Source organism: Camellia sinensis, chromosome 1 (genome assembly GCF_055761805.1).
Source record: "Camellia sinensis isolate YWXY chromosome 1, ASM5576180v1, whole genome shotgun sequence".
Classification (NCBI taxonomy): domain Eukaryota; kingdom Viridiplantae; phylum Streptophyta; class Magnoliopsida; order Ericales; family Theaceae; genus Camellia; species Camellia sinensis.
Genome location: NC_138961.1, coordinates 149,263,523 through 149,277,521, shown reverse-complemented (window position 1 = coordinate 149,277,521; position 13,999 = coordinate 149,263,523). Strand labels below are relative to the sequence as shown.

General features: G+C 32.2%; 1 protein-coding gene across 1 annotated transcript; it reads left to right on the top strand.

Annotated features, from left to right (window-relative positions):
- The first annotated feature begins 2,065 nt into the window (after window positions 1-2,065).
- LOC114311178 (cyclin-dependent kinase C-2 C) lies at window positions 2,066-9,385 on the top strand. The gene is made up of 7 exons (XM_028257257.2): window positions 2,066-2,940; window positions 3,608-3,892; window positions 4,255-4,572; window positions 4,986-5,207; window positions 5,721-5,815; window positions 7,130-7,238; window positions 8,636-9,385. Exons 1-7 carry the CDS (start codon window positions 2,188-2,190, stop codon window positions 8,984-8,986), a joined length of 2,133 nt encoding a protein of 710 aa, XP_028113058.2. The 5' UTR covers window positions 2,066-2,187; the 3' UTR covers window positions 8,987-9,385.
- The last annotated feature ends 4,614 nt before the right edge of the window (window positions 9,386-13,999 follow it).

The window sequence follows — 13,999 nt, the reverse complement described above, 5'->3', positions numbered from 1 at the left end:
TGCATGTTTTGTAGCAACAGGGAAGGAGTGTGGAGTTGGGATGGGCAGAGATGATGCCTGCTCATCCATTGGACAGTTTAAAGCAATCACATAAGATTGTGTTTGAATTATGAATTTAAGTAATGATTTACAAAAAAAAAAAAAAAAGAAAAAAGATAGGCGAAATATAAATAAAATGCAATTACATTTAATTTTTTTTTCTTTTATTTTTCAAATTCTTAAATCCATTATCCAAACATAGTCTATGTATTCATTCTTTTTTTGTTTTTAAAGGTCTTGAATTTTTTAATTACTAGTCTGAAGATTTAATAAAAAATTATTAAAAGGCAAAACAACAAAAATCCCTCGTCTAGAGGCCTAAACAAAGTTTGAAGGCCTCTAATAATAAATCCTCAAAAAAAATTCTTTAGGAAAGACACCTTGGTAGTAAAGGCTTAAAAGACAGAGTAATACTTATCCAAAGGCTTGGTAAAAAATAAAATTTTCTTGTTCAAAGAACCAGGTTGTTGGTTTGTTTTTATTTGTTACTTCATAAAAATTCTCTTTGTCCAAAAAATTTAGATAAAAAATATGAGACATTAAATTTTACATTTAAGGGCATAGTAATTGTAATAGAAAATATTAATTAAATATTAAAAATCATTGAGGTTTCACTTTAACGCTGTGTTTGGTTGGGGATTTAGAAAGAGAAAAGGAAAAGGTATGTGAAATTATGTGAAATGTAGGTATATTTTTTTCACATTTCACCTACCTTTTCCATTGCTCTTTCCAAATCCCTTCTCAAATCCCTCAACCAAACACAGTATAAATCTCTTTTAAAAAATTAGGTTGCACTTGAGGATGGACAAGAAGGTTTGGCTGAGGTTTGAGTTGATATGGTTTTTGCAGTTTTTTTTTGTACAGAAAAGTTACAATCTACATGTTTGTAATTATTTTTGCTCTTTTATATTAATTTGTAATTGAATAATGTTTTTTTTTTTTTTTTTTTGGAGAAAGGAATTGAAAAATGTTTAGTGTCTCAAATGTTTTGGATATTATTGTACACACATTTTTATAGAAGTGTAAAATTCACATCATGGAAGTACCATACAAATCTGACACCTAAGTAAGAGTGTGTAGATTATTGTTTAAAATATTTGAAATTTTTAGCATTCTTATATGTAATTTTCCGTTGAAAAATTATCCTTTGGTTGTTTGCTTTAATTATTATTATTTTTTTAAAACTTAACTTGTAATGATTTCTTACTCGAAAGTGCACAATGATATTTTTTATTTTATTAATTCAAACTATATTCTTTTATTTTTTTAATTTAATTTTTTATTTGTTAAATAAAATTGATTAAAAAATGATATTTTAGTCATTACATTAATGTAGATGTACGAAAATATCTAAAATACTATTTTCTATTGAGTTTAACGACTAAAATATTTTTTTTTTGTTAGTTTGTCTTAACAAAAATAGATAAATTGTTTATCAAAATATTAGGGTTTAAATTGATAAAATTTAAAACTCAAAATTTATTTTGTTATAAGGATCAAACCTCTCTTTTTTTTAGTTGTAATTTCTCTTTTTTTTTGGGGGGATAAATTATACTTTGCCTTCTTTATATTTGGTCATTTTCACACTTTAGCCCTTAAGATTAGTGTTTTTCCACTTTAACCCTTCATGTTTCAAGTTTTTTTTTTCTTTTCAATTTACTCCTAAAGTTAGCTTCTATTCAAAATTAGACAATAATAATAATAATAATAATAATAATAATAATAATACATTGACAATCACATGGCATAAGAATATTTTGTTATATATAACTCACACCTAACACGATATTTGTTACATAATATTAAGATTTGAGTTTATGTAAGAGGTGTGAGTTATATACAATAAAATATTTTTATATCACGTGATTATTAATGCATTATTTTTTATTTAATTTTAAACAAAACTTAATTTTAAGAATAATTTAGAAAAAACTTGAAAAATGAAAGGTCAAAATGAGAAGAAGAAATAAATTTTAAGAAATAAGGCGAGAAAATAGCAAATTATAAAAAGGGCGAAGTGTAATTGGATGATAAAGAAATTCCTACCCGCCAAAAACAGGGTTCCAAAGTAAAAATTTTGTAAGGGAGTGAGACAGTTACAAGTACAAGAAAAAAATCTTTGGGAATACAGTCAAGAGGCCATTGATAATGGATATACAATTGCTTCACAACCACCACCGTCTCACTTCTTGCATCATTCCAAATTCTCAAGTCGCCAACCCAAGCTTTTTTTTTTTTTTGTTTGTAATCGTATTGTTTATTTTATTGTTCTCTCTCTCGTGTTCCACATCATTGTTTATTTTTGGGGGATCAAAATGCACACACCATCAATACAGTACTTTCATTCTCATATATATTGCTACATCATCTAGCTATTATCGAAACTTAGATAACCCGCAAAACGTCAAGAATACTCGGAGATTCGCCACCGTGAGTCCCATTATGGGTTGTGTTCAGACCAGGGGGATTCCTTACTCGCCGCCGCATGGGCTCCAGAATTTGAAACATGAAAATGGGTATGTCAGAGGTGGACCTGGAGCTGGAGCTAGAGGTGCTAATCATGGAGGAGGAGGAGGCAGACCCATTAATGCTCAGAAACGGCCTCCAAAGGATCATCATCATCAGGGTCAGGGTCAGGGTGGTCTGGTTAATAAGTTACCCAGAAGAGAAGTGGTTGGTGGTGGTGTTGAAGTTAATAATGGTGTTGGTGGTGATGAGAGGAAGATAAGGAGAGAAGGAGAGAGTGATGGTGTAAGTGTTTCACAAAGGTTTACAACAAAGAAGATTGGTGCAGATGAGCTAGTTGACGGATGGCCTAAGTGGCTTGTTGATAATGTCCCTAAAAATGTTTTGGATGCTTTGGTTCCTAAGACTGCCGATTCCTATGATAAGCTCGCTAAGGTGTGTCTGTCTCGTCACTTTGCAATTTTGTTACGCCTACGATTCTTTAAAATATGCCTTTATTTATTTTATATTTATTTTAGTAGAATGGGCTACATCTACTGAAGTGTGTATTTCTTCAATCGGTGATTTTCCTCATTAAATAACTGAAAAGTGTAAAGAAATATGCACACACACAAAAAAAATGTTTAGCCATTTTTATTCTAGGTGTGTGAGTGTTATGAGAATTATGTGCATTTGCTCTATTTATTGCTATTGTGTTCTGGCCACGGATTTAATCATCACAAAAAGTATCTTCGCTGCGACGTCTCCTAAAACCGAGGATGATAGAGAGAGATAAACATCATTTTTGTCTTTTTTTTCAATATTCATAAATGATCACAATGGTAACTGTATGCTTACACTAAATATTGAAACATAGATTGAAATCACTACTTATGTATTTATTTATCAATTATTGCATGTAAAGTAGCCAATTGAAATGCATCACATTTTCTGCAGCTTTAGGGAAATATTAAATTTGAGGAATCACTTTCTGGGATTCCTTTGAAATGCATCAAGTATTGCATGCTGTATATTAATTGAATATTTTTTGGGTGGTACATTTTGAAGTATTTTGACTATTTGTTTTGCTATTTCAACTGGGTTTTCGTTTTGTGTTCTGCAGGTAGGCCATGGAACATATAGCAATGTGTATAAAGCTCTAGACAGGGACACTGGAAAGATCGTCGCTCTAAAGAAGGTTCGCTTTGACACATCAGAACCGGAGAGTGTGAAATTCATGGCAAGAGAGATTATACTATTACAGCAACTAGATCATCCCAATATCATTAAGCTTGAAGGACTAGCCACTTCAAGAATGCAATATAGTCTCTATTTGGTCTTCGATTACATGCAGTCGGACTTAATGAAAGTTATCTCCCGACCAGGGGAGAGACTCACAGAGCCACAGGTTGAATCTCTGCTTTGGCAATGCAATTCTTGAAGTACGACTTCTATCAATAGCTCTCGGCCTTTTAATTATGAATTAGGGGATTGACAGTGGCCAAAAGTAATCTGAAATGAATTGTTTTGAAAAAATGTTAATGAGTGAGGTGAAGTTCCCAAAGAAAAGAATTCACAGAAGCATATGTTGTTATTCCTGGACTAGTCCAAAGAATTTGGAATTTTATGATTAACTTGGATATATTTGTGTCAATGATTCTTTAATTATTTAATATTATTGGATAAAACTTCCCTATGATGCTGAATGAGAAGTAGGTAACAAAACAGTCAAGTACCTTGGTAATGTGTCTTCTATTTTACTTAATGCAGGTCAAGTGCTATATGCTACAGTTACTTTCAGGTCTGCAGCATTGCCATGCGAGGGGAATTTTACATAGGGACATCAAAGGATCCAATCTGTTGATAGACAAAAATGGGATGCTAAAAATAGCAGATTTTGGGCTGGCAAATTATTTCCAACCTAGACAAAAACGTCCTCTTACAAGCCGAGTCGTGACACTCTGGTATAGAGCTCCAGAACTACTTTTAGGTTCAACAGATTATGGAGTTGGGATTGATCTCTGGAGTGCAGGATGCCTATTGGCAGAGATGTTTGTTGGAAAGCCAATTATGCCTGGTCGAACAGAGGTACGGCTTTTCTTAACACCAATTAAATACCCCTTGAAATAGAAACCATTTCGATTCATTTTTCGCAAGATTTTAAATGAGTAATTTCCTCATGGAGTCTGAGTTGAATTAATTTTTTCTAATCATTTACAAAATGGCATTTAGGAGTTCTAAGAAATAAAGTAGTTTCTTCTTGATTGCTTTTAAATTATCATTTTTTGCAACAGCTTGATTTTGGTTACGACATACAAAAAAAGAAAGAAAATTATATGGTCTTAAATGTAAGTGCATGTATCCCGCGGGACGAAAATATTTACCATTTTGTTTTTAGCAGTTTCAGTTCGAATAATTTTCCCTAAACTTCAGTGATTATATGCCTGCAATAATCTATTGTTGAAAGCCAACCAAGTTTATTAAGCTTTTTGCATATTCAGGTCGAGCAACTTCACAGAATTTTCAAACTTTGTGGTTCTCCTTCTGAGGATTATTGGAAAAGAATGAAGCCACAAGCAACCTTTCGACCACCACAACAATATAAACCCAGTTTTCAAGAGGCCTTTACAAACTTACCTTCATCTTCTTTTAGTCTCTTGACCTCACTGCTAGATCTGGAACCAGCATACCGAGGCACTGCTGCTTCCGCTCTTCAAAATGAAGTGAGTTTAAATGGAATCTACATTCATGCTTATCATTTAGTGTTTGATTTTTCATATGCTGTGCAAATTATATATAAAGACAGGGACGTCTTGCATTGCATAGCTGCCTGTGAATTTTCGACAAATGTGGAACCAACATAAAAGGATATGTTCATCTCGTGTTTATCTTTTTTGTAATTTTTTCTCGTACACTTATCAGGTATGTCAATGGAATGAAATGTTATACTTCCATATTGTCTCTTTCTAGGTGGAAATCGTTGGAAGTTTATAACTAGAAATAGCTTGCTTATTGGCTGTATTATATCCAAGGGACTAAAAGCTTTCACATGAGGTTAGGTTGATCTAGAAGTTGAATCTCTTAAGTCTAAACACTTGTATGAAATTCTGCAGTGCTAAAAAAGTTCTCTCTCTCTTTCATTCTTGTTCTTGTTTATGCTCAGTCCTCTGACTCTGTGAGTTACATGTCTACAAAATGTTGTATTTTGTATTCTAAGTAGTTTTTCCTGTTTACAGTTCTTTAGTTCAAGTCCATTGGCATGCAACCTTTCTGGTCTACCCTCAATGAATAAAGAGGAGGATGAGCCGATTGTGACCAATGATCAGAAGAAGTATGTTATCTCTTTAATGCATGAAGTTTTCATTTTTTCCCCATTTTTTGCATATAATATGATGATCAGGACGATTATCTACTTAGTTGCATAGTGACTGAAAAAGATTTGTTAGATTTTGTTTAATATGCATGGATTTCTACTTGGAATATAAATCTAGAAGAGAACAAAATGGAGTCTTTCATTCTGTTCAACACAAATATCAATCTAATGAAATTGTAGTGATTATTAATTTTCCTTTTTTCTGTGTTCCTTCCTGGTAATAAAAAATGGCTCTTCGCAGGATTAGCGATTGCAAAGTGTAAGATCACTGCTAAAGCTTCTACTACTATGCAAGTTATTTGTTTGGACTTCTTAAATCGTGACAAGAAGAAGTGCACTCATATGAACAGAAATAATTCTGTAATATGCTCAATAGCATAGACACGACACGACAATTTTCCAAAAACACAGGACATGATACAATTGGGGCACGTTAAAAAAATTATATTTTTAAGAAGTTATATGTTAAATATATGAATAGTTTATTCAAATATAATGAGAAAAAAGAAAAAGGAAAAGGAAAATGAAAAAACGCAGCACTAATTAAAATTAAAATGCCATATATTCCCTAACTTAGATATGATTCATATTACAATTGCATTGTAAAGAAAGCAAAACAATTGTAGACATTAACATACGCATGGTGTATTCATCTTACAAATGTTTCAAAACATAATTAGAGTACACAAGTTGCATTTTGAAGAATGCAAAACATTGTTACTATGAAGAAATTCATTATATAGGTCATGAACGAAGGGTTCAAGTAGTGTCACCGAACTGTTAGTGAAGTGTCGGTAAAGTAGCCGATAGAATGAATTTAAAATTTTAATTAAAACACATTGAAGAAGTGCCAGACATATTTTTATTAGTTTTTTTTATAGAAGATCCGACAATGCAATATGCCGTCTCCATATAATTGTCCGTGCTTCTTAGGTAATATAATTCTCTATGTTGGGTATTTGTGTCCAACATCCAATTGTTTAGCATGTGTCTTTGGATGTTCCACTAAAATCGGTCCACTGTTATGTCTATGGCATTTGAATTTAAATTCAAATGTATTTGAATGGAACCATTAGAACAGAGTTGTCAGCACAAGTGATAGTAAATGATTGGAAGAAAGAAATTCCATTGAATACCAAAATGTAAATATCCAAAATTGTGTACAGAAAACAGATTATAAATGGCAATGCAGATACGAAGAACTAATTTCTGTGATCTGCATAACACAATGGACAATGATGAATTATTAATCGTGTTTTTCCTGTCTTATAGGAAGAAGGCTTCTAAAGCAAAGCAACGGCCTCTCAAGAACAATGGAGGCCATGGAAGAAAGGACTCAATAACAGAACAAAGCAGAGAATATTCAGGATCTTTTAAAGAGGTAAATTGCTCCTTCCATATAGTGATTACTATAAAGGAACACGTCAATTTTATGAAATGTTTTGTTTTTAGTTAGCTATTATTGTATTTAGAATGTGTTAGAAGCATCTTTGAAGAAAGATGAGTTTTGAATTGCTTAAACGGGGAAGGCTCATTTCTAGGTTAATATCAAAATATGTCATTAATCAAACATATGTTCGAGTTCCTAGATGATGTTCCATTTTATAATTTCAATCAGTTTTGTGTTGTTTTAATTCCTCAAAATTGTGAAATCCATTTCGAGTTAATATCAAAATATGTAATTCATCAAAAATTGGTTCGAGTTCCTGGATGATGGTTCATTTTATAAGTAATTCCTCAAAATTGTGAAACTCATTTCAAGTTAATTTGAAAGTATGTCATTAATCAAACATTTCTTCAAGTTCCAAGATGATGGTCCATTTTATAATTTCAGTCAATTTTGTGTTCAAGTAATCCCTCAAATTGAGGATGTGAGAGGGTTTGAAATTGAAATTTCGAACATATTTTTTGAACCTGTGATTCAGTTACGATCACTTTTGTATCAAAAATTTACCAATCACTTATCAAGAATGCACTAGTCAAGTGTTACAAATTTAGTACTTCATGTATGCATTATGTATTAGTTGAGTCTCCAAACTGTAAAACTATGTTACCTGGAACGTGGATCGTTCCGGTATGGGAAACAAGAATGGGAACAAGATACGCCACATGCTCTAAAATATGGTACGATAAGGGTAGACTTGTATATATTATACTTACAAATTTGAGATACTTATAGAGTAATTTTCTTTTAACTAGTAAGCATCTAATAAAATTTAGTTTTTCTTCTTCATATAGCAAAACATTTCTACAAGTATTATGACTCATGTTTTATGTTTTGTCTTGTCAAAACTTAACTTACCTTAGATTTTAATTTATTATATTTGATTTTTTTCCTCCTAAGGAAACCTTTAAGGAAATTTATTGAAAAAAACTTTTGTGATTGTTTTAGATCGCTACCGTTTTGGAATAAAAGTGTAACCATATTTTGGAACGTGTGTACCAATACATAATTCGCTAAGGTATTAACGTTTTCTGGTAACATAGCTGTAAAGATACTGAAATGTGATATATTTTGTATAAACTAGCATGCCCACTAAGTGAATGGTTCATTTTGTATAAGCTTCATATTTTTTGTCTTCAATGTTCTTTTACATGACCATTAATTCTTCTCTGAAGCTACTTTGGGACACACCCTTTACCAAAATCCTTATTACTGGCAAGTTGGCAACTCTAGTTTAAGAGAATATTGATATATTCTTGTGCTATGCTGAATCCATTTACCCAAATCCTTATTTTGTTTTTTTTGTTTTTTTTTGGGTCCTTTAATTTTTGCAGGAGAGAAATGGAGAGTCAAGCTTCCAAAGCCAGGAGATGGGTTACAGTGTAAGCAGCAGTGCTTCTAGTACAAAACCAAGCGGGAGTACTGGACTGGCGATTCCACCTCCGTCTCCGACTCCAGCTTTTCATTCTAACCGAAAGCAATCTGCAAGAACAGAGGCACATCCTAATGCCACGAAGAACATCAAGAACTTTCCACTCTTACTTGCCTCCCTAGCCGATACCGGCAACCACATCACAATCGAAGACAACAGGCCAACTCTCAACAGGAGGTCCATCTCTACCGTCGATTTTCGAACAATTGATCTCGAAAGGATATCAAAGCTCTTTGGGTCGAAAGAAAATTAGGTCATGAAGAAGAGAAAGGTTATTCCATTTGGTTCTTCAGACCTGCATTTCCTGTTTTACAAGTACCCATTTCTAGCCATTTACTTAGCTGAGTATTGAATAAACAAACCAGTTTTCAGTTTCATGATAATTTTGTGTATGGCTTGATCTCAATCTTGCTGGTTTGCTCATGACAAGTTATCTATGAAAATTTAATCATATTATTATGTAGTTGGTAGTTGGTAGTTGGTTTGGTATTAGCTAATAGTACTGGACCCTTCAGTTCAGGCTGTCATGGTCTGTTGATCGGCAACATGACTGACTACATTAGGCCTTTGTCGCAAGTGTCTGAATGGTATGTATTTATTCGTGTGCAAATTAATATTAGTATATGCCTTCAAACGAAGGGAGTTTAATAAATATCATGTCCTACTTGATGGGTTTGACAGCATATTTGCTTTCTTAATTTATGTAAGCATCCTTTATATGCTACAGTCAGATTGAAACAAATGATAAAAAGGAACTTCCTTTGGGATGAACCATAAATTTAAATGTCCTCTGTTTGACCTTTTTTTTTTTCCTTCTTTAATTGTTGTTTCGATCTTAATAAATATACATGACTTATTTTATAATAGTGAGTTCAACACGACATTGAAAGGTTGTCATAGCCCTAAAAAGAAAAAGAAAAAGAAAAAAACAAAATTGCATTATTTGTTGATTCATTGTTATGGGGTAGGGTGGGATGGAGGCTTGGATTTAGTTCATGACCAATTAAATCCCCCCCCCCCCCCCCAACACGCACACGCACACGATTCATATTCATAAATTATATCTATATGAATACACATATATACATGTGTATGCATGAATATGAATGACACATAGCATAATTCAATTCAGTAAGACTATACAAAATTTTACATTCAGCAACATAAGAACACTTGACATGCTCTGACCATTATTATGCAAAAGTAATCCACACACACACAAAAAAAAAAAAAAAAAAGACATACTCAGTGCACGAATCTTCCGCTTAAGTGGAGTCTGGGGGACGGTTGATGTGTGTATATATATAAATAGATCATGAATCGTAAAAGTTATCGGTGAACTTCCTCTTGATCCACTTGAAACTGTTCCTGAAGGATGATTTGAGCTTACCTTCCATAGTGTACAAGTTGTAGGAAGCCACCCTCTTCCTCCTCTTCACCTCTGGGTTATCATTCGGACCATTGAAGTTAAATGACTTGCTTCTTTCCTCCAATGACCCCAACCCCAACCGAACATCCGTGTAGGAACATGGGTAGTCTGGGAATGATCTGCTCTTCTCCATAACCCCCAACAACCTCAACCTCAACCTCAAGGAGATATATACATTTACTACTTACTTCTCACCCACCCCCATTATATTTATATATACTACTACTATTGCTACTAATTGCATTGCATTGCATTGCATGGACCCCATGCAAAAACATTGTGTACATTAGTGCGGTCTTCATAGGCCTTGGAAGAGACTTTGATTTGATGACAAAAGATTCGAATATATAGATATTGAATATAGTGGGGATGATGTATATATATATATATATATTGATAAGAGGGAGATGAGGCTATAATCACCACAATTACCTAGCTTCCATTATTGCAGGGACCAGGCGCATTAGAGAGAAAGAGACAGAGTGATGTATGAGTAATCTTGCATTCACTTCAAAATGGGAATTTGGAGAAGTTATTGACTGATATCGGTACATATTTTAATAGCATACTGATTGGTGGATGTTTTTTACGAGCTTCAAGCTCGAGCTCAAATATTAGACTCGATTAGTAAACGAGCCTTGAGCTCAAGCTCAAGCTCAAATAAATTTGGCTTGTCAAGTTTGACTCGTTTATCTTTATTTAAATTATATAATAAATATATTATTTATATATTAAATAATATTAAAAAAATCTTATCGAGCCGAGCCGAGTTCAAGCCCAATTACTTATCGAGTCAAGCTCGAGTTCAATAAATGAGCTCGATAAGCAAACAAGCTGAGTTCAAACTCAGCTCGTTTATAGCCTTAATCACTAATATATTGATTCAGTAAATCCTACCTTTTAGGTTCCTCCCTCTCACATTTTAATATTGATACATAGTCAAATTTATTTAACCAAAAATCATTGAAGCTTATTTGGGGGATTGTATTTAATAAGTGATAAAGATAAGAGGAAGGGGGTTGGATAGACATATTGCAAGGTGGTCGAAGCAGTTTGAGGTGATGGGGATACCGGCAAATGACTCTAAATGCTTTTGAGATGGATGGGTTTCATTTCAATTGTCCTATAGTGGGAGGGAGAGCCCACCAAAGTAAGGCCAGTGGGGTACTAGCAGGGCCCCACTACATTTATGTTAGGGTGGTGTTGTAGGTGGAGGGTAGGATCCACAAGGTCCAATGAGCTTTAGAATAGACAACATTAGAAGGGGGGGGCTGAGTGCTGCCTCCACTTTCTGCAATAGGCAATTTGCTTTAATGTGTATATTTTGTGGGCCTTCTGTGTCTCGTCGTTACTATTGTGAAAACAATACTAGGTCTTCATTCTCTCTTCATTATATATAGTAGTGTTTGTTTTCATTATATATAGTAGTGTTTGTTTTAATTGAAACAAAATGTAATGAAATGATTATTTGGGAGGTTAAAGAAGAATAATTTCATTTCAATTCAATAGGCTTAGTTTCATTTCAATTCATTAAATATTATTTGAAATTATTATTATAAAAAAGATTTTGCTTTCTAGAAGTGAATGGAGTAAAAAATTAAACAAATTGAATCGTTTATATTATAGAATTTATTAAATATATAATTCATTAAAAAAAATTAATGGAATATGTGTAGCACCATAATTAAGTTCTAATATTTAAAAAAAAAAATTATCAAAATTATGTTAATCATATTTAAAATTTAAAAAAGAAAAGAAAAAAAATATGCTCTTATTATGGAGTTTCATATATTCAAATAATCTGGTTTAATATTGAAATGGAAAAATCGGATGGAAATATATAAGTTGATTGAGTTAATTCTTGTCCAGTGCTAATTTATTTATGATGATTTACACTTTTATAAATATCTTTCAATTAATAATTTTAATTTTATATAAGAGAGTAATTAGAGATTTCATTTTTTTTAATTATTTTTTTAACTTAAAATTCTAACGAGATATTCACTCAAAAAATAAAATTCTAACACGAGGTAGTTGTAGTTTCTAGAACTATAAAGGTCAATTCATATTTTGAACAAATTATAGAAGTGTATTTATAATTTATCCACAAATAAAATATTCATATTTCATAACTAAAAATCTAAGCACTGAAAATCGGAATTAAGCAAAATTTCCGACCATGGAGTGAGCTAAACAGGGAACGAGTCGGACCGATTTTCCACGGTTGAGATTCGGACGGAGTCAGAATTTCTAATCTCAAAATGCTGAGCTGGATGGTGAAGAAGACAAAATAGGATTAGATCAGGGCAGTGCACTACTTGAGATTTTTTTTTTTTTTTCGGTGAAAAGATGAGTTGAGCTTGAAATATTTTTATTTTTTTATTTTTTTTTTAAATCAAAAGAGATATACTTGAGCTTTGATAAGACCAAAAATTGAAAAGAAAACTAAAGATAAATTCAATCTAAAGAGAGTATAATGTATTAGATTGGGTAGATATTTTTTTTTGGAAGAACTTACTAATAAGTTTCATACACAAGATTCAAAATCTATCTAATCTCAAAACGAAACATTTATACCAATTAGTCTTATATATTTTTAATTATTACCAAAAAATCTTATCTTAAAAAAAAAAAAAATCTAAAGATGTTGCTATATCCCACCACCACTAGACTTTCGTTAGACGGCCATCGGAGATTCGTCGGAATATTCAATATTACTAGAAAGTCGCCGGAATATCACCAGAAATTTGCCGGAATATTATCGGAATGTTCTGAACATCACCAGAAGTAGTCGGAATGTCTAGAATGTTCACTGGACGTCAAGAATATCGCAAAAGACTCACTAGAATATCCAGAATATTGCCGAAAAAAAGAGGAAGAATAAACTAAGAAATTAAAGTGAAAACATATAGCGAAATGTGCTAAATATTAATAAATTGAAAGAAGAAGAAGAAAAAAAAACCTAAGAATGACAAACAACAACAATGGGAAAAAAACATATGTTATTTTCAATTTTTGTAGGGTTTAAGTAAATAATTTTTAACATTGATCAAATTGAAAAACAAGTTTTGAAATCGTAAAATGTTATAGTTTCAAAGTATGATTCTATTAATAATTTATCCTTATTAATCAAACTGAAAAACATGTTATAAACCTGCAAAATTTTACAGTTCTAAAGAAAGTTATGAAATTGCAAAAGTTTACAGTTCTAAAGAATGAATCATTTCAGTACCAAAAAAACAGAAACTGTAAAATTTTACAATTTTCACCATCTATAATTAAAACTCAAAAACAATTTGTTTAGAACTTGAAAATTTTCTCTATTATAACAAGAAAATAGAAGTGTGTAGTATAGAAAAAATATTAAAACTAAGAGATCGAAAGAAATAGACAGATATAGAGAGATGTTTATACTCCGGCAACTATTTTTTTGTTTAGATCTAACTGGATCTAACGTAGATGTACTTAGATCTGAGTAGATCTACTCATCTTCTTCATTAAAAACTCATCTCTTTTGCCGTCGGTGAGCACAAAGTATGAAGTTGGTGCTCAGTGGCTGCCCATAAATCCCAATCAATAGTAGTCGCTGGCCGCCGGTGACTATAAATTAGAAAGAGAAAGAAAAGAAGGAATGTGTGATCATGGTTGTGGTTGCCATCATCGCCGATATCAGAGAAAGAGAGATAAAGAGAAGAAACAAGGTGAAGGAAGATAAATAAGCATAGGACTTTTAGGTCTATCTAAAAGGTTTTGAGATTAAGTAGAATATATAATTTTCAAAAAAGACTTGTGAGTAATTTGACTTTTTGTATCTATATGACTTTTTATTGACTATCT

What these genes read in the sequence shown, in the direction of transcription:
- LOC114311178 (XM_028257257.2), top strand. Translation starts at nt 2,188, where the DNA reads ATGGATATACAATTGCTTCACAACCACCACCGTCTCACTTCTTGCATC. An exon ending in TTATGCCTGGTCGAACAGAG is followed by an intron (nt 4,573 to 4,985) that starts GTACGGCTTTTC and finishes TTGCATATTCAG; the next exon opens with GTCGAGCAACTTCACAGAAT. An exon ending in GTGACCAATGATCAGAAGAA is followed by an intron (nt 5,816 to 7,129) that starts GTATGTTATCTC and finishes CCTGTCTTATAG; the next exon opens with GAAGAAGGCTTCTAAAGCAA.